Raw genomic sequence first — 27,384 nt, 5'->3', positions numbered from 1 at the left:
GTAGATCTCTTTTTATAAATAATATTTTCATTCTGTTGAACACAGAACAAGATATTCTGAAGACTGCTGAAAAAAGCTGTATATGCTGGATAAGTTGACGGTTCATTCGGCTGTGGTGACCCCGGATTATTAAAGGGACTAAGCTGAAAAGAAATAAATGAATGAGATTTACTTATGATCAGAGAGGGGCAAAGCTGGAGCACTCACTCTGGTCCCCTCGGCTCTGCAATGGTTGGGAAAATTCCAAACTGAACCAAAACAAACGATCACAATTGGCTAAGAAACTTCGGCATATGCATCAAGCAGCAGAACCAGGGAATTAAATTTTTTTAACTTAAATATAAAATACATTTATTATTATGTGAGCAGTCAGGATTTTCATTTTTGAGTGAACTGACCCTTTAAATCTGTTCGGCAAACAGAGCTCTCATATCTTTTTACAAGATTTCGTCTGGGTTTGTTTGATAAAACCTTTATACCTTTTTTTTTTTTTTTGGATAATCTAATGTTTTGTTTACTTGAATGTTCAGTGGAGGGACATAAAGCTCTCAGCTTTTAAAAAAAGTATGAATTTGTCTTCGGGAGATTATCCAAACTCCTATAAAGTTAACATTCTGTTTGAATTACCTCTTATAATGTCTCCTAAAATCATGTTTAGCTAATAATAATGCTGTTATTATCCGCAAACACAAACCCCAGATTGTTAGCATGTGGCAGGTTGTTGCAGAACTAACAATGATGTCCATGAGGAAAGGAATTCTCGGACTTTGTCAAACCCAAATCTCACAGTAGTATGTAGCACGTTGTTATCACATTAGCATGTAGCAGGTTGGTGTAGGACTAACAATGATTTCCATGAGGAAAATTCAAAGTCAAAACTCACAGTACTATATTGTTAGCATGTAGCATGTTCTTGTCACATTAGCATGTTGTTATAGAACTAACAATGATGTCCATGATGAAATGAGTTCTCAGACTTTGTCAAACCCAAACCTCTCTGTACAATGTTGTTAGAATATAGCATGTTTTTGTCACTTTAACATGTTGTTTGCAGAACTAGAAATGATGTCCATGAGGAAAGGAGTTCTCAGACTCTCAAACCCAAACCTCGGGGTCTTATGTTGTTAGCATGTAGTACGTTCTTGTCATATTAGCATTTTGTTGCAAAACTAACAATGGCGTCCATGAGGAAATGAGTTCTCAGACTTTGTCAAATGTACAATGTTGTTAGAATGTAGCATGTTTTTGTCACATTAGCATGTTGTTGCAGAACTAACAATGATGTCTATGAGGATGCTATTGCAGAACTAAGAATGATGAGGAAAGGAGATCTCAGACTGTCAATCCCAAACCTCACGGTACTATGTTGTTAGCATGTACCATGTTGTTGTCACATTAGCATGTAGCATGTTGTTGAAGAGGGCGTGGCAGTGGCGCAGTAGGTAGTGCTGTTGCCTCACAGCAAGAAGGTCGCTGGGTCGCTGGTTTGAACCTCGGCTCAGTTGGCGTTTCTGTGTGGAGTTTGCATGTTTTCCCTGCCTTCGCGTGGGTTTCCTCCGGGTGCTCCAGTTTCCCCCACAGTCCAAAGACATGCGGTACAGGTGAACTGGGTGGGCTAAATTGTCCGTAGTGTGTGTGTGTGAATGTGTGGATGTTTCCCAGAGATGGGTTGCGGCTGGAAGGGCATCCGCTGTGTAAAAACTTCCTGGATAAGTTGGTGGTTCATTCCGCTGTGGCGACCCTGGATTAATAAAGGGACTAAGCTGACAAAAAAATGAATGAAAGAATGAGGAAAGAAGCTCTGACCTTGCAGAACCCAAACCTTATGGTACTATGTTATTAGCATGTAGCATGTTGTTGTCACATTAGCATGTAGCACCGAGTTGCAGAACTTACAATGATGTCCATGAGGAAATGAGTTCTCAGAATTTGTCAAACCCAAACCTCACGCAACTAACATGTTGTTAGCATGTAGCACATTTTTTGCTGAACAACAATGTCCAAAAGAAAAGGAGCTCTTTAGATTTTGTCAAACACAAATCTCACGGCACTATGTTGTTAGCATGCAGCACGTTGTTGTCACATTAGCACGTAGCATGTTATTGCAGAACTAAAATGATGAGGAAGGAACTTCTCAGACTTGTTGTCACATTAGCATGTAGCATGTTGTTATGGAACTAACAATGATGTCCAGAAAGACAGGGATTCTCAGACTTTGTCAAACCCATACATGACACTTTGTCCAGAAGTGCCTGAGTGGAATGTGTGCAAAACAGCAGACAGAAGGGCCGGTGCTGTTTTTTTAAAGCACTCACTCTCATTCTTTAAGTGCTGTCAGTGTTGTGGAGTAACTCTAATTGCTTTTTGGATAACCATCTTCCTCATTTTATGGTCAGCAAACTCTACAGGATCACAATAAAACCGAAAACCAAAAAAATAAGAGTCCCCACTGTCCAGACCGTAATATATACATACACACATATAAACATACACACACTCCACCATTGCTCTGACTGCAGGAGTAATGATTATGCGTGTGTGTTGTGCATCGGTTGTCTGTTTTCAGCACTGGCTTTTAAAAATAATTGCTGTTGGTGCTGCAGTCGTATCAGAGGAAGGCCAGTAATGATTCTCGCCAGTCGTGTGGAACGCGCCATGCGGGGAAGCGGGGGGAGACAGACGCCACAATAAAGGCGGCTATCATTTCTGTGTGTGCGTCCGTGAGTGTGTGTGTTTGTCTGCCCGGCACATAATTATGGTTGCATAAGGTTGTGTATTCATATCTGTGTGTGTGAGAGTGTGTGTTGGTGGAGTTGCTATGATTACAGTGAGCGTGTGTGTGTGTGTGTGTGTTTGCAAACATACTCAGGCTGCCCGTCTATAAATCAGGTGTGAATTGAAGAAACTGATGAGTCGAGAATCTCATTTGAGTGTGTGTGTGGGATCACAGAGGGATTAGAGCTGGATATAAAGCTGCACAGGTGTCTGAGACTACCTCATAACCCGCTTACATACACACACACACACACACACACACACACACAGACACACACACACACACACACACACACACACACACACACACAGCATTTTAATTGTCTTTTCTTCACTGCCTTTTATTGTCTCTCCTCTGCAGCATGTGTGTGCTGTGGGTAAAGGTCACCGCGCTCCACCATCTTGCACACTGACAGCGTTACTAGCCATGAAACTAGTCTGCCTTTTAATTTAAGCTGAATTCTCATGTGCTGGAAACCTGAGCTTTCATATTAGTTGAAATTGTGCGAGCTGCTTTAGATTTGCCAAAATCATAAGAGTGTAATACTGATTTGTTCATGGATAGAGATACACAGGTAAAGATTAAATCTGTGCTACCAACGACCTTCACTGGAATTTTATCAACATTTATAATATAGAAGTTTGAGGTATATAATATCATATGTTATATATATACAGTAGGTTGACAGGGTGGCTCAGTGTCGCCTCACAGCAGTTGGGCCAGTTGGCAGTTCTTTGTGAAGTTCGCATGTTCTCCCTATGCTGGTGTGGGTTTCCTCCGGGTGCTCCGGTTTCCCCCACAGTATAAAAGACATGCGCTATAGGTGAATTGGGTAAACAAAATTGGCCGTATTTCAATGTGGCCAGATCTCAATACAGAAGAGTATCTTTGGGATGAGGGCTGCACGGTGGCGCAGTGGGTAGCATGTTCGCCTCACAGCAAGAAGGTTGCTGGTTTGAGCCTCGGCTGGGTCAGTTTGCGTTTCTGTGTGGAGTTTGCATGCTCTCCCCGTGTTGTCGTGGGTTTCCTCCAGGTGCTCTGGTTTCCCCCACAGTCCAAAGACATGCGGTACAGGTAAATTGGGTAGGCTAAATTGTCCATAGTAAATGAGTGTGTATGGATGTTTCGCAGTGATGGGTTGCAGCTGGAAGGGCATCAGCTGCGTAAAACATATGCTGCATAAGTCGGCGGTTCATTCCACTGTGGCAATCCTGATTAACCCTTTGCCGTTAAAATGGTTGGAATAGTTTTAACCACAAGAATCTCAGCTTTCAAAAGATATATGCCATGTTTAGTATTTTGTGGGAAGCCGTTATATTTAGCAATGTTTCCCCAAAGTTTTGCTTTAGAAAACGCTATGTACCGCTGGCGGTACATCAGAACGGCAACAGGTTAATAAAGGGACTAAGTCTGAAAAAATGAAATGAATGGATGAATTTTTGGGATGTGATTAAATGGGACAAATCAATGGGACATCAAGTGCAAAATTCTGTTATGTCAATGTAGATCGAAATAAGGAATATTCACTACACGTTGTTGAAGCTATGTCATGAAAATATTTGGCCGGTATCTTTTTAAAGATATTTCAAAGTATTAAGACTGCACGATATTGAAAAAATCTGACATTTTGATAATTATACTATACTGTGATATATATTTATGCAATAGTTTAAAGGTCTGTCTTAAACGCTTCATATAAACATGAATGATAGTGTTTTCTTTCATTTCTTTTGGGAGAAAATTCCAAATTTTAGGAGCAATGTGACCAAAAGAGGTTTCGCCAGATCATTAGATTTACAATGCCAAATTCTAAAAGTCCAGCACAGGCCTGGATAAGGAATTTAGAGGCCCCTGGGCACAATGTCCTGTAGGCCCCTACCTGACTGCTATAGGTGAATGGACAAATAAGATGAATATAATATTTTTTAAATAAAATTAATCTATTTAATAAAATTTTATAAAATTAAACGTATTGCCCACATTTTTAAAATAAATGATATACAGTACATATATTTCTAGTCTACAAAGATTTAACTTATTTTTAAAGCATTTAAAGCAAACTTAAAAAAAAAAAAATACCAATACAGCTAGTAAAAATTTATGGATTTTAATATACGAGTTTAAGTTCACTGAAGCAGCACTAAAAACGGATATTTAAGGGTATTGTTTAATGTATAACTTTTACAAACTTATAATGCATATGATTTGGATATAACACCTCTTCAATCCAGTTCTTCTATAATACACACACTTATTCATGATTCCTACTTGTCTTCCTCGTGAGGAAGAGTAATCAAAATCTGATATGTAGTGGGGGAAAGAAGAAGAACGTGTTAATCAGACGCTGGATTCGAACCGGTTTCATGATTGATCGCGTAAAAAATGTTGCCATGCGCTTTACGAGCTACACCACTCATGCTGCTGTCTATTGTGCTCTTTGGTTATGTTGTCTCTGTCAATCAAACGGTGATGGGCATGAATCACTTAACTAGTTTATTCCAACAAGGTGTGCTATTTGCACTTAGCCTAAATAGACACTCCAAAATCTGCATTTTCCCCCCCTCTACCTCGCAGGGGCTCCAAGTGCGCACGGGCCCCTGGGCCTGTGTCCATAATGCCCGCTGGTTAATCCGGCCCTGGTCCAGCACTAGAGGAGCATAACAATCGGCTTGGAGTTCATTTGACAAACAGTCAGAAATTTTGTTTGGTGTCAGGTTACAAAGTGCCTTATTGACTTTATTCTTCAATGCGGAAGTGTGCTCGTTTTTGCGGTTGTTTTAAAACTTCGACTAGAACTTACAACTTATGACTAGAATTAATAAACAGCAGAAATTGGTCAAACTACTCACTCTACAAGTGTGTTCATGACTGTACAGACAAAGCAGAATAGTTTAGACCAGTGGTTCTCAAACTGTGGTGCGTGTATCACTGGTGGTACACGGGCTTTCTTCTAGTGGTACGCGGAGGAATCAAATATGTCATATGTACATGCAAGATATGTTTCAAAATTTATCACAAATGATTTATATATGAATATGATGACAGATAGCCTATATTTATGAGGCCCAAGCTACATTTCCGGGTTGATGAATAGGCTACTATATGTTAATACTTTACATATAAGTCAGGAGTTTTTTTAAAGAACAGTAGCCAACCAATTTTATTTAAATTTTAAAAGCACATATAATTAAAACGTTGACTTTTTATTTTGGCTGTTTTTTTTTTTTGTTAGTTTTTTTTATCTGTAAACACAATACAGTGTTAATGTTCAAACTATTTCCAATGTTTAAAGTGGCTGACAATAATAAATTTTCTTAATAATAGGAATTAATCGGCCTGGTTTTTGAACTGTGTAGAGCTGTAGGTGCTTAATTAGGCCTTCTACTCTACTGTATTTTAAGACTGGTCATTATAGTGGTACATGGAGAGACAATTTTTTTCTGAGGTGGTACTTGATGAAAAAAGTGTAAGAACTGCTGGTATAGACCATTTCAATGTGATAATGTGCAGTCATTGGCCCATGAACATTAACTTGATAATCTTATAACTTTAACAAGAGGCAATTCAATCATAACTTAATGTCAAATATTACTATTATTAAATATTACTAATAATGTCAAATATTACTATATATCATACTGTAACACTATAATTTTTTGCCTCTTTTAGAATTCCCTGAAGCGATAAAAATTTAAAATGTAAAACAAGAAAACATGGTAGGACCATTGTTTTTGTTTACATCTCTCAAAATGTTTATAATAAAAAAAATATCAGTTTGCAACATCAAGCAGCACAACGAGCTGTTTTTAATTTCTACAAATGAATGGAAGTGAATGAGACCGGAAGTCTCCAGCCAAAAGTATTCTAATTGCTGCACCCTCTCATATGCGAAGAATAAGGTCAGTAAACTGATATAAAAATCTTAAAATCTACTCTTTGGTGCACTCATTCTATTAACGCTGGTGTAATGTGTACACTTTAATGGCTTTCATATTCAGTATCTCCATCTGTCCTCCAGGCTCGGGCGTGTGAGGGCCGTTTAGCAGAGCTGCACACCCAGCTCTCACACTCAGAGCAGTGGGCACAGCAGCAGACCAGAGCCCTGCAGGACAGAGAGGAGGAACTGCTCATGCTGAAGATGGAAATGGTGTCTCTTAGGGAGAACTACACTGCTACACTTTCTCAGGTCAACCACAACATCATTCACAGCGGATACAATAAGTATTTAATACTACATCACCATTTTTTTTTTAGAAAACATATTACAAAGGTGGGGTTGACTTTAAATTTGAATCAGATGTCAAGTCACAACCAAAGTAATTCAAACATAAATAGAAAACTATTTAGTTTAGATATTAAGTTGTGTCTACACAAGGAAAACGTATCAACGAATTACCTTGTCTGAAACATTCAGGATGCGCACGCAGCGAGGTGGCAGAAATAAAGCGGGAGCACTAGCATTTACAGTGAGGGAATGACATCCGATGCAGTACATTTTCGAGTTTGTTGTTGTCTTAGAAATAAGTTATATTGCTTACATAATATACATATTATTTACATAATGCTCAGTGATTCAGCAAAATTAACGTTAAAGTGAGCAGCGTTTATCTGACAGGTCCATTTGTGATAGCACCCTCCCATTGGATATTGGATATAACGAAATAGCCAAGTATCCAGCCCGAAATATACAACTCATTGAAGCTCCAAGTGTTTACCAAAACTTTGGATGCCAACTGTTTTGTTCTGTGCGGTCACATGCAAGAAATAATGCTCCGTGATTACCAGATTCAAAACTTTGTAGTGCTAAAAACCGAGGTTCTGCTAAGCCAAAGTCAAGGAAAAAAGACTAATGTTAAATAAGGCCTGGGTAATCATCAACAAGCAAAACTACTGCATTCTGACAGCGAACTACACCTGTACTGCAGGGTATGTCAACTTACACAATGACCTAAAGTTGGTTTTATATTCGCACATTTGGACTTTCTCCTTAACAATATAATTTCATAAAAGTATTATTAGCAAACTCTAAATAGCGAAATCATATTAGCAGCCAATGACTATCAAAGTACAACATTGTTTACAGTCAAACAAACAGTGTTAATGTTGTTTTCAAGTCACACTTGCAGGTTATTTCAGACCGAATATTCAAAGTGCCGTGGTAAACAATATAGGGATTGTGTCACAAGTTGTCACTGAATGAATGTGTGAATATTAAACCAACTTTACCTTAATAATTTACACTTGCACGTTTCATTCTTAGCATTCAGTGTGTGCAGTTTAATGAACCATATGTAACTGTTTTACTGAAATCATTGCTGCAATCAAAAACGAGTGATGTGTATGATTCAGCATAGCGTGAACTTACCTGATATAACATGAGAACTGAAGAGTCCGGCATTTTTAATTACATCACTTCATTCAGCTCCCTTTTAGCCAAAGACGTCTGCAGTTGGCATTAAAGCAGTGTGGTGTACGGTAAAAGTTAAGTTTTCTACTTTTGGACTTTTGAATTTCGCATCGTACTGCACAACATGACATGTTTACTATTGCCAGCGGTCTCTTTTTGCAACCGGGAACTCGTGTGACGCCATGTGTTGTATGTTGGTAATTCCTCTATTGAACACATGAAGAAAGGGAGGTATTATAAAGCATAGAAAGCCCAGACAGCAGCTGAAATTTCTCAGAAGTTAGAAAGCAATTCAGTGCAAATTAGCTATTTCAGTTTAACACTTACATTACCAAACAATGAAGATGAAACCAGGGTGGACATTTCAGTAAGACAATGATCACAAGCACAGCCAAGGAAACTCTCAATTGGTTTCAGAAAAGAAAACAAAGCTGCTATAATGGCTCAGCCAATCACTTGACTTGATCCATTAGAAAATAAGAACTAAAGATAAGAGTTGACAGACTAGACCCACAGAACTATCAAGATTTTTAATACATTTTTTAATTATTTTTTTAATAAATTAATAATAAATTCACACATGAGCAATGCATGAGGCTTTATTTTTCATACAAGCGGCCTCTTAAAGCTGTCAGTACCAAAAGAAAGCCTTTTATACAAAGTATTAAATAGGTTTTAATACCTTCTCCTTGTGTCCATCCATTGCTATTACACATAATTCTGAAAAAAAAAAGTTTTGGATTGTTTGGGTTTCTACCAAAATCTGGTTAAATTTTATCTCAGCAGCACCTTTCGAAAAGTATTCAATAGTAAAATCACGCTGTGTTTAATACTTATTTGACCCGCTGTGTATAACGCTGTGCTTGGGGTTTTTGTGTAAACTGCTCTCTTGTGTAGGTTGAGGTCTTGAACTCACAGATGGACAGTGTGAATCAGAAGTACAGCTCGGCGGTGTGTGAGGCGGATGTTTTGCGGCAGTGTTTAGGAGATGCGCGGACTGACAGCTCTCGACTTCACAGGGAAAGTGAACTAGTCGTGACCAATGTCAACCAATGGGTGAAGGAGCAAAAGTAAGTTCTTTTGCAATCAGCAAAATTAATATGTTGTTTGTTGGATGTAATCATTCAGTAATATATTATTACCATCTGACCATTAGCTTGCCAGATTAACATAAATCTTTGATCATTAGCAGTGTGAGTTTTAGCAAGGATGCAAAAAGAGTAGTAACTGTCTGCAGCATGACCATCGTAAAGGGGGTCGCACACCAGATGCACCGCACCACGGTGCGCCATGCCACAACACGACGAGTAAACATAGTGCATGTACAGTTAAACCAGAAGTTTACATACACTCTAAAAAAGGAACATAACCAGTTTTTAAAAATGCCTGAGAGTAAATTATACTAAACGTTTACTATTTTAGGTTCGTTAGGATTACCTCAATGATTTACATTTGCTAAACGCCAGTATAATGAGAGAAATTTTCTTTTGAGATTTTTTTATTAATTTCTAGAGAGTCAAAAGTTTACATACCTATCCTTGGTAATTTTTTAGCTTTGCTTTTAAACTGTATAACTTTGGTCAAATGTTTTGGGTATCCTTCCACAAGCTTCTCACAATAGCTTGCTGGAGTTTTGGCCCATTCCTCCTGACAGAATTGGTGTAACTGAGTCAGATTTGTTGGCTGTCTTGCTCACACAAGCTTTTACAACTCTGCCCACAAATTTTCTATAGAATTGAGATCAGGGCTTTGTGATGGCCACTCCAAATCATTCACTCTGTTGTCCTTAAAGCACATTTAAACTAAGTTGGCAGTATGCTTAGGGTCATGGTCTGTTTGGAAGACCCATTTGTGGCCAAGTTTTAATTTCCTGGCTGATGTCTGATGAGATGTTGCTTCAGTATTTCTACATAATGTTCTTTCTTCATGATGCCATCTATGCTGTGAAGTGGACCAGTCGCTCCTGCAGCAAAACAGCCCCACAACATGATGCTGCCGCCCCCATACTTCACAGTTGGGATGGTGTTTCTTGGCTTGTAAGCTTTCCCCTTTGTCCTCCAAATGTAACACTGGTCATTATGGCCAAACAGTTCAATCTTAGTTCCATCAGACCACAGGACATGTGTCCGAAAATGTGTCTTTTTCCCAGTGTAATTTAGCAAATTGTAATCTGGCTTTTTTTGTTGATTCTGGCTTGTTGATTTTCCCATGTTGTCACACAAGGAAGCTCAAGTGTGTTTGAGGTTTTCCTTTAATACTATTCTACAGTTGTGCCTCAAATTATCTCAAATGTTGTCAATTAGCCAATCAGAATTTTCCAAAACCTTGACACCATCATCTGAGCTTCCCCAGAGGCATAATAATCTTATTGTATGTAAACTTGACTTTCAAGAAAAGTTTTAACAATTTCTCACAAAATATCTCTCTCATTATTCTGCTAAAAGGCATAACATAAACAAATGTGATAATCCTAACCTACCTAAACGAGAAAGGTTTAGTCACATTAACATCTAACTTTTTTTAAATGGATATGTGCCTTTTTATACAGTGTATGTAAACTTCTGATTTCAACTGTACATAGTACATGTGATTTTTCAGGTTTTTATTTTTATGTTTAAATTGTTTATTGTGGAAAAAACAAACATTACATCAGTACAGATAGTTACATATCATTCTTTTTCTTTTTTTTTACAAAAGAGACAAAAAAAATAACAAAAAAATATATATATAATAAAAAAGAGAAATATTAATAATAATAATGATAATAATAAAAGAGGAAAAGAAAAATAGAAACATGAGTATTAAGTGTACTGAACATTACAACCAAATATCACAATCAAATGTTCAGATACATTGTCAATGTTGAAAGTAAATATTTACAATTAAACGATATAAAATGGTATTAGATAAAACAAAAAAGTTTAATTAATACGAAATAAATTAAAAAGGAGGGAACTCAGGAGAGTGCATCTATTAAATGGAAGGCAATACCTTAAGAGAGTTAAAGTAAATTATAAAACATTGCCACTTTTTGAAGAAATCAGGTTTTTATTTTTAATAAATTTGCAACAATTTCAAAAACTCTTTTCACATTGTCATTATGAGTTATTGTGTGTATAATTTTGAGGAAATAAATGAATTTAATACATTTTGGAATAAGGCTGTAACATAAAAATGTGGAGAAAGTGAAGCGCTATGAATACTTTCCGGATGCTCTGTAGCTGTGCTAGTTTAACATGTCGCATATCAATCTTCTCTCACATAACGAAACACTATTTAATTGAAGATTTATGTTTTTATATGTAATCTAATTATTTTGTAATTACCATTATGTGCAGTCAGTCAATCATGATCGCTAACTAAACCTCTTCACATGTACCTGATCACCCTTTGGTGTTTATTTTGCAACAAAAAAAAAGTAAATGTGACTTTTTAATACATTAGGTGTCACAGATACTATCGCACAACAGAAGGAGCCAGTATATGCATTTACAAAAGTATAGAAAGTGTCTGTGGCGCTTCAGAAGTTTAGCATCCTGAGAAAGGCAGTGTTATAATGGCTGTATCATTATCATTCAGCATCATGGCTCATTGTGACAGCAGCTCGCAGCTTCCTCACTGCAGCCCATTATCTCTGCCCCTGCTCCACTCCAGGCACACTAATGAGAAACTGGCACTCAAGATCAAAGAGCAGAGCAGGAAGATCATCCACCTGACAGCCGAGAGAGAGTAAGCCCCGCTCGCCCCTTCCAAAGCTGTTTCCGCTTGGAGTGTGTACAAACATGGATTTCTAGGTCCAAGTAGCAGAGAACGGTTGCATGCAAAGATATGGAGAGAAGGGTGTGAAATGGGATTAGGCTGTAATGTTTGTCCTGTCTTCATGCAGTCACCTTCAGGAGAACGTGAAGGGTTTACAGGGGGAAATCAGGAGGCTGAAAACAAGAGAGAATGGAGGCACAGCGTATCAAGGTACAGCAACACACACTTCCGGAGTAAAGCCCTGAACACACTCGCATGTCCCTAACACAAACATATACAGTTGAAGTCAGAATTATTAGCCCTCCTGGGTTTTCTTTACCCCAATTTCTGTTTAACGGAAAGATTTATTCAACACATTTCTAAACATAATATTTTTAATAACTCATTACTAATGGATTTCTAACTGATTTATTTTGTCTTTAATAATATTTTAATAAAAATAATAATATAATAATAATATTTTATATATTATAACATATTATAAAATATAAAATATTTATTATTATAATATAATAATAATATTTTATATTATTTTACATAATATTTTACTAGATTTTTTTCAGGATACTAGTATTCAGCTAATATAATTAGCTTAGCTTAAAAGAGCTAATAATTTTGACCTTAAAATAGCTTTTAAAAAATAAAAAAATACTTTTATTTTAGCAGAAATAAAACAAATCAGACTTTCTCCAGAAGAAAAAATATTATCAGACACACTGCGAAAAATTCCTTGCTCTGTTAAACATAATTTGGGAAATATCTGAAAAAAAAAAAAAAAGTTCACAGGAGGGCGAATAATTTAGACTTTAACTGTATACGTCCATTGAGACTTTTATGAGTATCCAGATTTTAGGTTGTTTTTGACATGAAACAGAAGGTGTGATTTAGTCTACAACCATATTGTGAGGAAATTTTAGTATTGAGCATTAAAAAATCCAGGGAGGCATTAAAGCAGTTTTGAAGGATCTGAATAAAGGCCCTTCCACACTGGGTCATTTTTTACTCGGTGTTTTCGGTCAACGTTTAGCACCTTGTGACTAAATAAAGTACTCCAATGTGATCATGCACACCAACACACAAAACAGCAGGCACAAAAGCGTCATTTAAAGAAACGAGTGATTTTCACTGGCATCGAGCAGAAGAGTATGCAAAATCACTCCTTGACGATAGATGGCTCTACACAACTTTAGCTTCTGACACCCGCTTGAATCACAGAAAAAGGAGACCAAGTTGACACGCTTGGTGCTATGGATGGTTCAAGTAGCAGCTTTAGCGATGAAGAAATGATTATTGTTCACCAGAGCAATAAGCAGCTCCACGTTCATATCGCCTCTGGGCATCTTCTTGCGCTCGCATTGACAGTTTTGCGCTTGAGCGCCTCCGAGTGCTGTTTACTGTAACTTCAGCAGCTCCGTGCACGTGAACAAAAGTGCCAACCTGATTGGTGGAGAAGGTTTTGACGCGGTGGAATGAACCACCAATTCCAGCATACGTTTTACGCAGCAGATGTCCTTCCAGCCACAACCCAGCACTGGGAAACACCCATCAACTCTCACATTCACACACACACACACACACACACACTCCTACACTACGACAAATTTAGTGAATCCAATTCACCTGTAAAACATGTCTTTGGACTGTGGTTGAAACCGGACCACCTGAAGGAAACCCACGCCAACATGGGGAGAACAGGCAAACTCCACACAAAAACATCAACTGGCTTAGCCAGGACTCGACTCAAACCAGCGACCTTCTTGCTGTGAGGTGACAGTGCTAACCCCTAAGCCATCATATGGAACATCATATGACCCATTTAATTATATTTTTCAAGTATATCTTTTGTGACTTTCTGTTACTATCCTTTTCAAGAGTTCACACTTAGCTGATGATTTATAAAAGCTTGTTTGGCATGCTGTCCCGGGAGAGAGCCCCGAGCTCAAGGACTCCTCGAGTCCGGGGCTTCCTCCTGTTTGGCAGAGCGAGAGGGGAGCCTGAGCTCGGTGGATCTCAGAACTCCCCCGCTGCTGTAGCTAAGGGAACACAAGGGTTAGATAAATGCTTGGTTTTTATGTATATTGAATGTCTTTGGATGGTGGGAGGAAACCGGAGCACCCGGGGAAAACCCACGCGGACATGGGGAGAACATACAAACTCCTCACAGAAACCACAGAAACGCCACCGGTCCTGGGGGGCCAGGGCTGGCGGTGTTCTTGCTGTGGGGCTCGCAGTGCTAACCACTGGGCCGCCGTGTCGCCCAGTCAGAGGTAAAAGAGGAGGAAAAGGGGAGGAGGGGGGTTTCTTCCAAACGAAGATCAAGTGAATTGAAAACTGTGGTTATTTATAGTAGCTTGGGTCTCGAATGATTGGAAGATACTGATTAGCAAATTCGAGTCCAGCTGTGATAAATCATAAACACGTCATCCTCTCGAAATTAGTTTATGAATAAACTTCACTTAATCAGTTTTTTTGCATTAACTATTAAGTAGATGTGTTTTGTTTAACATTTCATACTGCAGAAAATTATTTCTTATGATAGCTGTAGCACTTGTATAGTATCTCCATGTAGCATTTGAATATCTCTCCATTTTCTTTGATATAACAGAATATCATGGTAACCACCGCTCACAGTTGCAGCCTTTATTGAATGCATATTAGCATTGACCTTCATGGTAAACAGGCTGTAGCCCATTCTGTCCTCTATAATCTTGCATGGAAACCGAGCTTATTTGCAGGTTTTTCCTCGAATCACCTGTCCAGTTTGATCTTTCATCTTCTCCTCTTATAATTCCTGGATGACCCGGTGCTGGCCGTTTCCTATCACAGCTCTCCCTTTCATTATTTTGTTCCTCGCTCTTTCTCCATTCTCTGTTAACCCATACTCATGCATAGCATCCGCGAGAGCGTCTCTGTTGTGATTAGGTCGGTATTTCTATCAGATGCAGAGAAAAGGTGTCCTATAACCACAGTTGAAGGTCCATGTCACCATTAGCCATCTCATTCTGGAGTGCCTGTCCTCTCGCGGCGGAATGATCCGGGCTCTGTAGGTACAGGCTTATGCTCTGTAATAGGGTCTGATCTGATTCACACTTGTGAAATTGGAAAGGAAAAAAGTTTGAGACATGATTGGAGAACTTTTGGCTGGTCTGAAGCCAATCATCGAGGCCATGTTGACCGTGCGCTGATGAGCCCAGCCTGCAGGGTTCAATCCATTCTCCTGCCTGTTTGTTCTGAAGGTCCAGAACCTGCTCCACATGCCACGCCATTGCATTATTGATGATGGAGAAAGAGCAGGAGAGTCAAAGACCTGCTTAGGGCCTCGCTTCACAGAGCCAGATCACTTCAGGAGATTTATTCAAAGAAAAGTCGAAGAGGCGCTGAATAATCTTCCATTGTTACAACAGAAAGAGTCCTGACTAGTAATACATAGATGCTTGCCATTTTAAAGTAACTGTTCACTTGAAAATTCATTAGTTTTCCTTCAGGCTTAGTCTCTTATTTATCAGGGGTTGGCACAGTGGAACGAACCTCCAACTATTCCGGCATATGTTTCACGCAGCAGATGCCCTTCCAGCTGCAACCCAGTACTGGGAAACACCCGTACTCTCACAGTCATACACTACGGACAATTTACTGTAGGGGAAACCTGAGCACCCGAAGGAAACCCACGCCAACATGGGGAGAACATGCAAACTCCACATAGAAATGCCAACTACTTTTAATTTCGAGATGAAAGACCGTTGTAACCACTAGCGCCGTCAGTAGCAGCAGGCTAGTGCAGACATACCATTAAAAAATACAGAGGAAAAAAAAACTGTCATAGATTAAAGATATGGTGGAGGGAAATGGTATTTAATGCAGTGCTTCTTGTCTGAGACCCACCTCATATCCTATATCTAACAGCAGTGAAGATGGCTGATTTTTAAAATCAGATCTTAAACGTGACAATTTTGTTATGGAAATAGAGTTCACCAGAAGCCCTTGGGCTGCCTGGCTAAAAATTAAAAGTCTGTGTGCATATAGCCCATAGCATATGGCGACAATAGTGTGAAATGCTACCAACACACATTTTATAGTTCGTTAAGTACACTGGAGACCTTTGCTGGACATTTTTACTAAATGAAAACCAGTAGCCAATATTTGAAGTGTCATTTCAAATCTAATGTAACGAGAAAAAACAAACAAAAAGCGCTCTGGGGTAACTCAAATGTTTGGTCGGTGCTCTTTGGGTAAGGGATTCATCAAAACAACAACAAGAATCAGTCCAAGGCACTCGAAAAATGTGAAAAATTTAAAAGCCTTTATTCACATGGCTAAATCTCTAAAAACCTACAGCTGCGTCCCAAATGGCACACTATACACTATGCACTCATGCACTATGTACTTATGCACTTACACACTCAACAGGATAGTATATGTATGTAGTGCTGTCCCAAATGGCACACTAATGTTTTTTTACTAAGCGGAAATTCAAACCGTTTCCCTGATGACGTTTGACTGTTGCAAATCAGTGAAATAAACGACTGAATTATCAAGTAATACCTGCCGTGAGGATTGCCGCATTTACCATCCGGAGGCGCTATAATCACTCTCGTAGGAGAATTTTGCTTTCACTATCCAAAATAAATAAAGTTATTCAACACGTGCGTCCGATCGCTCCGCCCCTTCCGCTACGTAAGCAAACCTGCGGTCGTTTAGTGCGTGAAGTGTCCATCATTACACACTTCATTTTAGCGGCTGAATGAGTGCATCATCCAGGTAATTAAAGTGCACTTATTATTTTGAGAGTTTTCAATGTGAACACACTACTTACACTATTTATACTACAAAATGGCGTAAAATAGTGCATAAGTATGCGATTTGGGACGCAGCTTACGTGTTTCGGCAAGAGTCTGCCTTCATCAGGGTAACAGTGATCAGGTGCGGCAAGAGTCTCTTTTGAGTACTACGGTCACATGATTTAAACATCTCAAATGGCACTCAAATAATTTAACAAACAAAGTCTACTATCATCATAAATTCAGCATAGACCTAGATCGTAGGTTTTTAGAGATTTAGCCATGTGAATAAAGGCTTTTTAAATTTTTCAAATTTTTCGAGTGTCTTGGACTAATTCTTGTTGTTCTAATGTAACGAGTGTTGGGCAGTAGCTTTGCTACAAGTAGTGACGCTACTAGCTTAACTACATTTCTCTGTAGCATGGCGGTAGCGTTGCTACTTTCTAAATCAAAAAGCTTTTCAGTAGCAAAACTATTTTATAAGTGAAGTAGCGCAGTAGTGTCCACACAAGCTGCATTTACCGATTGCGGATCAATAAGTGACCGCACCGACATTCACAGAGCTGTAAGGCCAGTGTCTAGCCAATGAAAGTAAATCCCTATGATGGATTGAGAATGATGATTTCTTCTTCTTCCTGTTTTACGGTCGACAACAAACTTTTCGGTGTATTACTGCCACCTCTTGCTCTTGCTGTGACGTCATCAACCAACACGAGAAATTGCCTTATAGAAAGATGACTAAGGCATAGGAGTCATATAGTTGTATACTGTAGTGAAGGCTAAAGTATACTATGGTAATTACTATTAGTTTCTGATAGTTAGTAATGATACTGCAATTTCTAGTGTAATTTATTAATGAAGAGTTGTAAATATATAGACTAAATAATGTTTATTTCTTAATATTTGCCTGTACTATAAATTACTATAGTATTTAAATATGTAACACCTGGTTTTATTGGATTTTTTATGTGTTTGCTGTCACATACTATAATGTGTTTCTGTTTAGCACAGCATATTATTTACAGTAAATAAGTGAACTGAACTATTATGCTTCATATGTTTCAATGACAGTTTTATTGATCACCAATATATAATTGACCTTCAATTTAAAAATGAAAATTGTAAAAATCACTTATGTAGCTAAGCTACTTTTGCCAAGTAGCTTTTCGATTACCTTGCTATATATCCCAGAGGGTAGCTTTTAGAGTAGTTAAGCTACATTTTAAGTAAAGTAGCTAATAGCTTAGCTCACTACATTTTTCAAGTAAAGATCATGTGTGGTACATTCCCTTTCCATAAAGAATCTGTCATTATGGACTAGTTTCAGGACTGGTAAAAGTGTTTTGCGTCTTAATTTTATTATGTTTTTTCTAAAATGTTAATATGTTTTGTCCAAAGTAAAATCCTTTTTCCTATGTAATTGTGTCTTATGATAGGTAATAATGTTTTCCAAAATGTAAATTTTGTCTCCAGCTTTGTAAAAAGTGTTTCACACTTTGTAATGTTGTTCTTCCGGCCACCGTAGCTTACTGCACAGGCTGCAAAACAATCCCCCCGACCACTCCCTCCCTCCATGTAATATAATATAATGTAATGATTGTGAGGGTGCAGGTGAGACGTCCTTTTTTGGGAGACACTCAAAGACATCAAGTGCGCTGCATATGCAACGTCTATAAGACATGTAAAACAATTTACTGCAAACTGAAAGAAAAATATTTTGATTATATGGTTTTGAAGTAGGGTGTTTTATGATTTTTTAAATATTTTTTGCAATTATTTAGCATTCAATTAATAATTTTGCAGGATCCCAAAAATGCATGATTTTTTGTTGATTTTGTGTTGGATTCAGCAATCGCAGAATTGCAAAAAACTAGGGAGTCTGGTTAGAGAACTTTATTTTTATATCCACATGGAAGCCTGTTCCCGCCACTGAATAAAAAAAAAAATATATATATATATATATATATATATATATATATATATATATATATATTTTTTTTTTTTTTTTTTTTTTTTTTCAGAATTGCGAGTTTAAAGTCAGAGTTCCGAGTTTTAAAGTCACAAATATGAGTTAAGTCATAATTCCAAGGTATTAAGTCAGAATTTCAAGTTATAAAGTCAGAATTGCTTGTTTTAAACTCGGAATTGTGAGTTATAAAGTCAGAATTTCAAGGTATTAGGTCACAATTACGAGTTAAGTCAGAATTATATATCTATTAAAAAAAATCTATGTAAAAGAAATATTATAAAATGTCAGAGGTTCAGAGTGATAAGGTCAGAATTCTGAGTTATAATTGCGAGTTATAAAGTCAGAATTGCGAGCTAAGTCAGAATTCCGACTTATAAAGTTACAATTATGAGTTAAGTCAGAATTCTAAGTTATTAAGTCAGAATTCCAAGTTATAAAGTCGCAATTATCAGTTATTTAGACAGAATTCTGAGTTATAAAGTCAGAATTGCAAGTTTAAATTCAGAGATCCGAGTTATAAAGTCACAAATATGAGTTAAGTCATAATTCCAAGATATTAAGTCAGAATTGCTAGTTTTAAACTCGGAATTGCTAGTTGAAAGTCAGACTTCTGAGTTATAAAGTCACAAATATGAGTTAAGTCATAATTCCAAGTTATAAAGTCAGAATTGCTAGCTATAAACTCGGAATTGCGAGTTGTAAAGTCAGAATTCTAAGTTATAAAGTCGCAACTCTGAGTAATAAAGTCAGAATTCCGAGTTCTTAAGTCACAATTATGAGTTAAGTCAGAATTCTGAGTTATAAAGTCGCAAATATAAGTTATTGAGTCAAAATTCCAAGTTATTAAATCAGAATTGCGAGTTATTAAGTCAGAATTCATAACAGGAAACTCATTTATAACTCGCAATTCTGACTTTATAATTATTTTTTTTTTTATGATTATTTTTTTATTTTTTTATTCAGTGATGGGACCGGGCTTCCAGATTGCACACACTTGTCCATTTGCAAAGTTAAAACACCAAAGCGAAGCTCGCTTAATGTTCTTCTAGGAGTTCTTAGAGTACCTTCAGGACTCCAGCAGAGAGTAAATAGAAAATAAATAGATAGCCGAGGAAATGGCTTGTGGGCTTTTGGTTTATTTATGACGGACGCAGGGCTCCTTCTGCATGCATGGATTCCCAGCTTTCATTAAGTGTCATTACTGGAGCTCTTAGGACAGGTGTGGCCTTACAAATCTGCAGAGACCTGACATACAGCCCAAAGCCAGCCAACATGTGCTGTGTATGCACAGACCGAAGATGGGCTTGATTCTTTGGATGCCTGTAAATACACAACAGTATCCCTGCTTGATTTGTTGTGATAAATAACTTATAATAGCCCGAGTCGCTCCATCAGAAGAGACCGGCGGTGTTGTGGAAGAGGGTCATGTTTAATGGCAGGCCTTGATCACGACCACGGGGAGGGATGTTTATCACAGAGCTTTTTCACTAATGCATACATTTCTTTTTTTCCATGAGAAATAAAACAGAGATGCTTTTACAAGACATGTTCAACCTCCCCCCCCCTACCCAAACCTTGCTATTCATTAGCAATTTCCAGTTTCCAGTTCACTTCTTGCAGCGTTCCCTGATTGATGGAAAGCCTGCCATGTTTATTTGGATATCAGGGAATGAAATATTCATATTGTACGCTTTTCCAAGCAGAAGTTATCTGGGTGCAACGTAAATGGTACTTGGGATTAGATTTTCACAGCAGATTGCAGTTATTAAAGAAAAAAAAAAAGGAGAAGGGGGGTGTACAGGGAAGCTGCCATCTTCTGGGGAGGCAATCTATTTCTTTTCACGCAGTCTTGGAGCGCCTGCATAGCCTCTTAATGCACTGGAGCAAAAGTGCTTTGGTCCGCAACCTTTCACGCCTTCCTCTCCCTTTTATATGATTGAATACTTAATAACTTTGACTTTGCTTTGAAAGCCTGCGCCATGGGGCCTGTTGGGTTGCCTCGTGGCGAAGCCGACGTACCTGAGTGTTTGTCTGCCGCTAACTGCCCTTATTACTGACTGTCTGTCTGTCAGGCACAGCTCATCCGCTGTCATCTTTATCTTAATAGCAGGCTGACTTTTGGCTGTTTTCACATGGAAGCTGCTTTTTTGGGGTCTTTTATAATTGTTGCTTGTCACATTGCACAACGTGAGATCTTTGGTAAGAGCCTAGGCAGACTGGGTGACATCAACTGTGCAATATTTGGTCACAACGGACAGCATTTAATGAGCGTTCAGTCACGTCGCGTCCACATTGACATGCAAAATAGAAATTGAAGCACTTCAAGGATTGTCATTGCTGCAATAGGGGAGTCTAAAGAGCGTTTACACAACACCATTTCAATTAATAGTAGGAAATCTATTATTTTGGCCATTTAGTTGCCTGAAAGGTGCCTATGGTGCCCGTTTCCACCCAGCTATCTTTATGCGCATTTGGAATATTTTATTAACAAAAATGCCTACTGGAAAAGCCAAGATGGGCATAAATTTTGAAATTGCGCATAACAAAACGTATTTGCAGTAGGTACTCATAACTGAGTAGGATTAACTTTTTATTTGAAAAAAACAAATGTGTATGTGGCATGGTGGCTTAGTGGTTAGCACTTTCACCTCACAGCAAGAAGGTCGCTGGTTTGAGTCCCGACTGGGTCAGTTGGCATTTCTATGTGGAGTTTGCATGTTCTCCCCATGTTGGTGTAAGTTTCCTCTGGTTTCCTTTATGCTGTGCTAACACTAGACACACACACGGATAAATCATGCTATTTGTGCGTGAATAGACAAATGAACATTTTAAGTTTACTTCATTCGTGTGTCAAATTCACTTCACACTACACACGGACTTGCGTGATGGGCAGGGCTTGTCTGCCCGGTGACTCTATCTTCATTGCTAAATGGCTAACATGGATTTTATTTTGAGAATAGCCGTGTTTATGTGCTTTAGGAAGACTGAAAAACACCGCTGATTCAATTGGAGCCGTGTCTGAGTCCACTAGATTCATTCTGAGGGCCCCCCAGCTCTGTGAGTTCATAAACTCTTCCAGAAACTTAACCTGGATGATGAAAGCTTTCAGCTGTGCTTCCGACTGAGCTGAGCCCAGTTCGATAAACTGTTGTGCGGTGTCTGCAGGAGGATTCAGCAACAACAGGTGCTACATTATAATCACGCCCCTACAAGAAAAAGCTCCTGATTGGTTAACGCGGCGCGAATGTCTACAGAAGTTCAGTTCGCGCTGCCTCATTTGCACATATTGCGCCGTATGATGTCTATTCACTGCATTGACTTAACATGTAAATCACTTGCGCTTGATGCTTTTTCCGCGTTTGATGTGAACGCAGCATTACATTCCAGAGCCATGCGGCATAGGTGAATTGGATAAACGAAATTTGCCGTAGTGAATGAGTGTGTGTGTGAGAATGCGAAAGTGAATGAGTGTTTCCCAGTACTGGGAAAGGGTTGTAAGGGTATCCACTGCGTAAAACCTATGCCATAGTTGGCGATTCACTCTGCTGTGGTGAACCCTGATAATCAGGGACTAAAGGCTGATTTATTCTTCTGCAGCAACCGCACATGTATGGTCCGGCGCAGCCTTCATGCGGTCGCATAATCATCGCCTTCACTGGCACTGACGCACACTTCTTCAAAATTGTAACCACACATTGCAACGACGCGTAGCGCAAGCTCTGCGACTGGTTGGCTTGGTAGCTGTGACAAGTGTGGGTGGTGCTAAAAGCCACGAGCGCGATGGAGCAATTGTTTACAAGTGCCGAGTCTCGTGGAGGAGATTTAGATGGAAACTTCTGTTTTGTGTTTACCTTATGATTAAATTTCTTTCATGTCTGCTGGTTGCTGCCTCAGAATGAGCAAGTTTTAACTACTTGTGCATTAAGGTAGCATTCAAAAACAAACAAAACAAAAAAAACACCCGACAACCGACATAGAGGAACATAAAAATTCACTGCAAGCTAGCGTTTGAGAAGTGTTATTGCAGAGCAACACAAACAGCATGCAGATGCACGACTACAAGCAAGACAGGCACCGATCACTCGACACAGAAAGAGAACTCGGCAGCTGTTTAGATCCAAATGAACCAAAATCTGATGTCAAAGGGACTTGAGTTTGCATCCAAAGCTGTGGTGTAAAAGTGTCCTTAATGAAGTGATATCTACACCACAATAAGTGCCATAGTTGTAGGCTTTTTAATTCAGTCTGTAACGATTTCTCTCTAGTAATTTCTGGCTCACACTGACTTCAAATGCACAATACACCACTAGTATTAGTGGTTCGCTTCCATAACATGGGACAGATCGTGTTCCTATCATTTTTGAACCAAACTGAATTTAGATAAATTGCACCTCGAAATCCCTTTAAAGAGAACTCGGCTGCAGTTTATATCCAAATCTGACGTCAAATAAACTCGAGTTTGCACGTAAACCTGTAGTGCAAGTGTCCTAAATTAAGCCACCCTAAGTGCCATAGTTTCAGGCTTTTTTGATTCAGTCTCTCTCTAGCAACTTCCGGTTTACTCTGACTTCCAATGCACAATACAGCACAATAGTATTAATGGATCAATTCTATAATGTGGGACAGATTGTGTTCCAACCATCTTTGAACCATAAACTGAGTTAAATAAATTGCACCCCAGAAAACCCTTTGAAGAGAAGTCGGCAGCTGTTTAGATCGAAATCTGTCGTCAAATGGACTTGGGTTTTCACTTAAAGCTGTGGTGGAAAAGTGTCCTAAATGAAGCCACCCTAAGTGCCGTAGTTTCAGGCTTTTTTTAAATTCAGTCTGTAATAGTCTCTTTCTAGCAACTTCTGGTTCACTCTGACTTCAAATGTACAATACAGCACTAGCATTAATGGTTCACTTCCATAACGTAGGACTGACAGTGTTCCTACCATCTTTGAACCATAAACTTAGTTTAAATAAATTACACCACCGAAAACCCTTTGAAGGGAACTCGGATCTAAATGAACCCAAATCTGACGTCAAATGGACTCGAGTTTGCACCCAAAGCTGTGGTGTGAAAGTGTCCTTAATGAAGCGCTACCTACACCACCATAAGTGCCGTAGTTGTAGGCTTTATTTTATTCAGTCTGTAGCTGTCTCTCTCCATCCCCCTTCCCCCTGACATACACAGGAGCTCATTAGCACATGGAGAGCTCGCAGCCCTCGCCGAATGTGACCCTGCCTAATTGTGCAGCAGGTTCATTTGCTCGCCCGGCGTGATGTAGTGATTGCTTATTTGTTCTCCTCGGGGCTTCTCTCGCACATTAAAATGATTGACTCATTTCATTCAGGGTACATTTACCGAGCTTTATTTGATAAGCTCATGCCCAAGGTACTCACATCCGTCTTATTCTCGCGCTCAGAAAGTTGTAATGTCTACCGCTGAGGATTATTATTCACACTGCTGATTGTTTCCCCGGCTAATTATCTGTGTGTTTGAATAATTTTGCATGCGCGAGCCTGTTTATCCTCCCGGAATTAAGCGGCGCAAAAGGTCTCGCATTAGCCATGCCGCTGAAGTCACCGACAAGCCCATTGTATATGCTAAGCTGTCCACGGCAGACAGCGAAGAGTTCTGGGAATACGGTGATTTTTCTCTTTAAATAAAGGGTGAAATTTACATGCAGCCACAGAGACACACAGTTTTTAAAAAGGAGACTAATAAGCTGGATTTGTTTTCCACGGCTCGACTAAAAACCTTGATGAACGGTTGAAGAAGGAGAGCGCTCATTATATTTGGAGAACATGGCAGAGATGTTGTCAGCCACCTTTGACCTTTCGTCTTCAATGCATCAGCGGTCAAACTCAAGAATTATGGGAGGAAGCCAAAGCCAGCAAGAGCGAGAGAGAGAGAGATGGTGTTTGAATATGGAAGCTGGTTTACATGGGAGAATGTATTTGCTGATGTACATTAGTGTAATTATGACGAGCGTGTCTGGATGTAACCGTCGTTTAGTTAATTGGAGGAGCCCATTGAATCAGTAATGAGCTTGTTTATGAGGTGGCTGTAAATAACGCTGTATGTTGTCTGCTTCTTACAGTGATGAAGGCAGAGGAAGACGAAGCACTTCCTGTGTGCTTGGATTGACTTGGATGGGAACCATTTTCTGCAAACAAACCGACTCTGGGACCTATTCATGATCACATACTCATTAAGTTATTCATTCATTCATTCATACATTTTCCTTCGATTTCAGAGATCACCACAGCGGAATGAACCGGCAACTATTCCAGCATATGTTTTACACAGCGGATGCCCATTCAGCTGCAACCTAGTACTGGGAAACACTCATTCACACACACTTACAATCTACGGCCAATTTAGTTGATCCAATTCACCCATGGCGCATGTCTTTGGACTGTGGGGCAAACTGGAGCACCTGGAGGAAACCCACGCCAACACAGGGAGCAGCCGAGACTCAAACCAGTGTGTCACACCTCATTGAGTTATTACATTGCTGATAATTGACCTTATGACTCAAATAGCCAATCAAATCATTGCATTGACAGTGTGCATTAAAAACATTTAATAAATCCCCAACATTATGGTCATCAGAATGGTGTAATCCACATTCATTGCACATAAGGGTCCCACTTTATAATGAATGACCGTAATTACTTGGTACTTGCTTCAAATATTTAGTTATTGTGTTCATTTTGTATTATACAACAATTATGGTGCTAGGGGGGGTAGTGTTAATGCTACAAGTAGGTTTAAGGGTGGGCTAAGGTGTAAGGAATGTATTTATTTTGTACGTAAATGGGTCAATTGGGTAAATATAGAAGTTAATTACATGCAGGAATTTTTTTAAATAATATCTATATAGGTGTATTGTACTAAATGATTAATGTAAAACTACAGTTTATTAAGGCCACTTAATATGACGTGGCCGCCAGATGAGTTGTGTTGAATTTAGCGATTTGAAGTATTCAGGAGCTTGCCTGGGAAATGATTACTGCGGGGAAAATAGGTATTGAACATGCCATGTTTTTTGCTGGGAATATCATTCGCAAAGGAGCTGTTGACATGGAATTAAATCCTATTTTGGTAAAACCCAAACAAACAATACACACATAAAACAAAACACAACAAAAAAAATCTGAAAATTTAGTTACGTAATTACAATGGAATGACTCAAGGAGAAAAAGTGAACTACCGAATCGTATTTAAAAGTTTAAATAAAAGGCTTTTTGGTGATGGCAGCTTAAAGACGCCTCTCATATGGAGAATGAAGTCACATGCATTGCTCAGGTGTGATTCTTTCAAAGACTTCAACAGTGTCACACAACCAGCGATCGCTTCCCAGAGGATCGCTGGTTTTTACATGAACTCTCTAAACTACATTTCCGCTTTTCCCAGGACTACACATTCATACATGCACTGCTCCCAAACACACACGTCTGTTCATTCATCTATCCTGATTGCATCACCAGCTGAGCCTTGTTCACAGACTGATTTCATTCCATTCATAAGCCACTCATTCACGCTTCCAGTTTGCCGAGTCTTGTTTTCCTAGTGTAACATTGCAACGCGGTTCCCTGTCTTGTTTCTCCGTGTCTCGATCCTAGCCTTGTACCTTTGTTATCTTGTTTAGCCGCCTGCATTTCGACCTATTGCCTGTTATATTGACGATGATTCTGGACTGCCTTCATATACCCGTTTGCACCTGATTTGACCATTGCTTGCCTGACATTGAATAAACCTGCATATTGGATCTTACCTCCTGTTGTCTCCTGTCACTCCACCCCAGTCGTGGTAACAAACGGTGTAAAAAAAACTGTTCTGTGGGTCTTAAACCTGAGTTTTATTTTGTATTTTCTATTGGATTCAAGTCAGGTGATTAGCTGGGCCATTCTACAGCTTGATTTTCTTTCTCTGAAAGCATTTGAAAGTCTCCTTGACTGTGTTTTGGATTATCGTCTTGCTGAAATGTCTACTCTGAGTTCATCTTATGCAGCTAATATTCATTTACAAAGGTGAAGGGCAGAGGGTTGCTGAAGAACTACTGAGAGATTTCAGCTGCTGTCTGGGCTTTCCATGTTTTTCTACAACTCCCTTTCTTCATGTGTTCAATACTTTTCCCCTGCATCATTTCATTTTACATCATTTGTAAATTAACTAGTTTTGATGTCTTTGCATATATGGATTTCTTTAGTTGTTACCAACCTACAGGGAAAATTTCAAGTCAACAGCACCTTTAGAAATGTGTATTCTGAAAAAAAAATAGTGACGTGTTCACTTCTTATTTTCCCCACACCTCATCTGTGTTGATTTGATTTCAGAATGCCTCTGCACTAAGTAACTAAGTGCTGATGTTCCTCGTGCTCATTCATAAACTGACATCAGCTGCTGATTTATTTGTGTCTTGTTGACATACAATCCTTCATATTTAATGAACAATCTACTGTGAATTTTCATTATAGCTACATTTGTAGTCTAGAGAGATGAATGGGGTTGTAAATTTCGAAGGCAGCCAAAGTTTCAGTGTCAAAGCTTGTGGTTTAGAAAAGGTAAACAGTACATAACTGAACATTTGTACATTTATCAATCATACAATAACGTCTTCTATGAATGATATCTTCTATGAATGACGTCTTCTAAGCCTAATATATAACATTTTAATGGATTTTACGGTGGAAGGCAATG

The 27,384-nt window shown here is 38.8% G+C and overlaps 2 protein-coding genes across 21 annotated transcripts in view; both read left to right on the top strand.

Moving 5' to 3' along the window:
• The window catches only part of pmfbp1 (polyamine modulated factor 1 binding protein 1), a 326,759-nt gene extending 300,302 nt beyond the window's left edge, over positions 1-26,457 (top strand). For 18 of the 20 annotated variants that reach the window (XM_087262201.1, XM_087262205.1, XM_087262199.1 and 15 more), the window contains 5 exons: positions 6,795-6,962; positions 9,081-9,253; positions 11,838-11,912; positions 12,070-12,152; positions 24,779-26,457. In XM_087262201.1, coding sequence (XP_087118327.1) covers positions 6,795-6,962; positions 9,081-9,253; positions 11,838-11,912; positions 12,070-12,152; positions 24,779-24,825 — 546 coding nt within the window. In that variant the 3' untranslated portion in view covers positions 24,826-26,457. Of the gene's footprint in view, positions 1-6,794; positions 6,963-9,080; positions 9,254-11,837; positions 11,978-12,069; positions 12,153-24,778 lie in introns of all 20 variants that reach the window. The other 2 variants (XR_015496469.1, XR_015496468.1) reach the window with 1 other exon arrangement.
• Positions 1-27,384, top strand: part of znf143a (zinc finger protein 143a) — a 705,859-nt gene that overhangs the window by 78,729 nt on the left and 599,746 nt on the right. The gene's annotated exons all lie outside the window — the stretch shown is intronic.

The sequence above is a fragment of the Danio rerio genome, chromosome 7 (genome assembly GCF_052040795.2).
Source record: "Danio rerio strain M-AB ecotype USA chromosome 7, GRCz13ab, whole genome shotgun sequence".
NCBI lineage: Eukaryota > Metazoa > Chordata > Actinopteri > Cypriniformes > Danionidae > Danio > Danio rerio.
The sequence above is the reverse complement of the archived record's forward strand: the minus strand, read 5'-3'. Positions and strand labels throughout refer to the sequence as shown.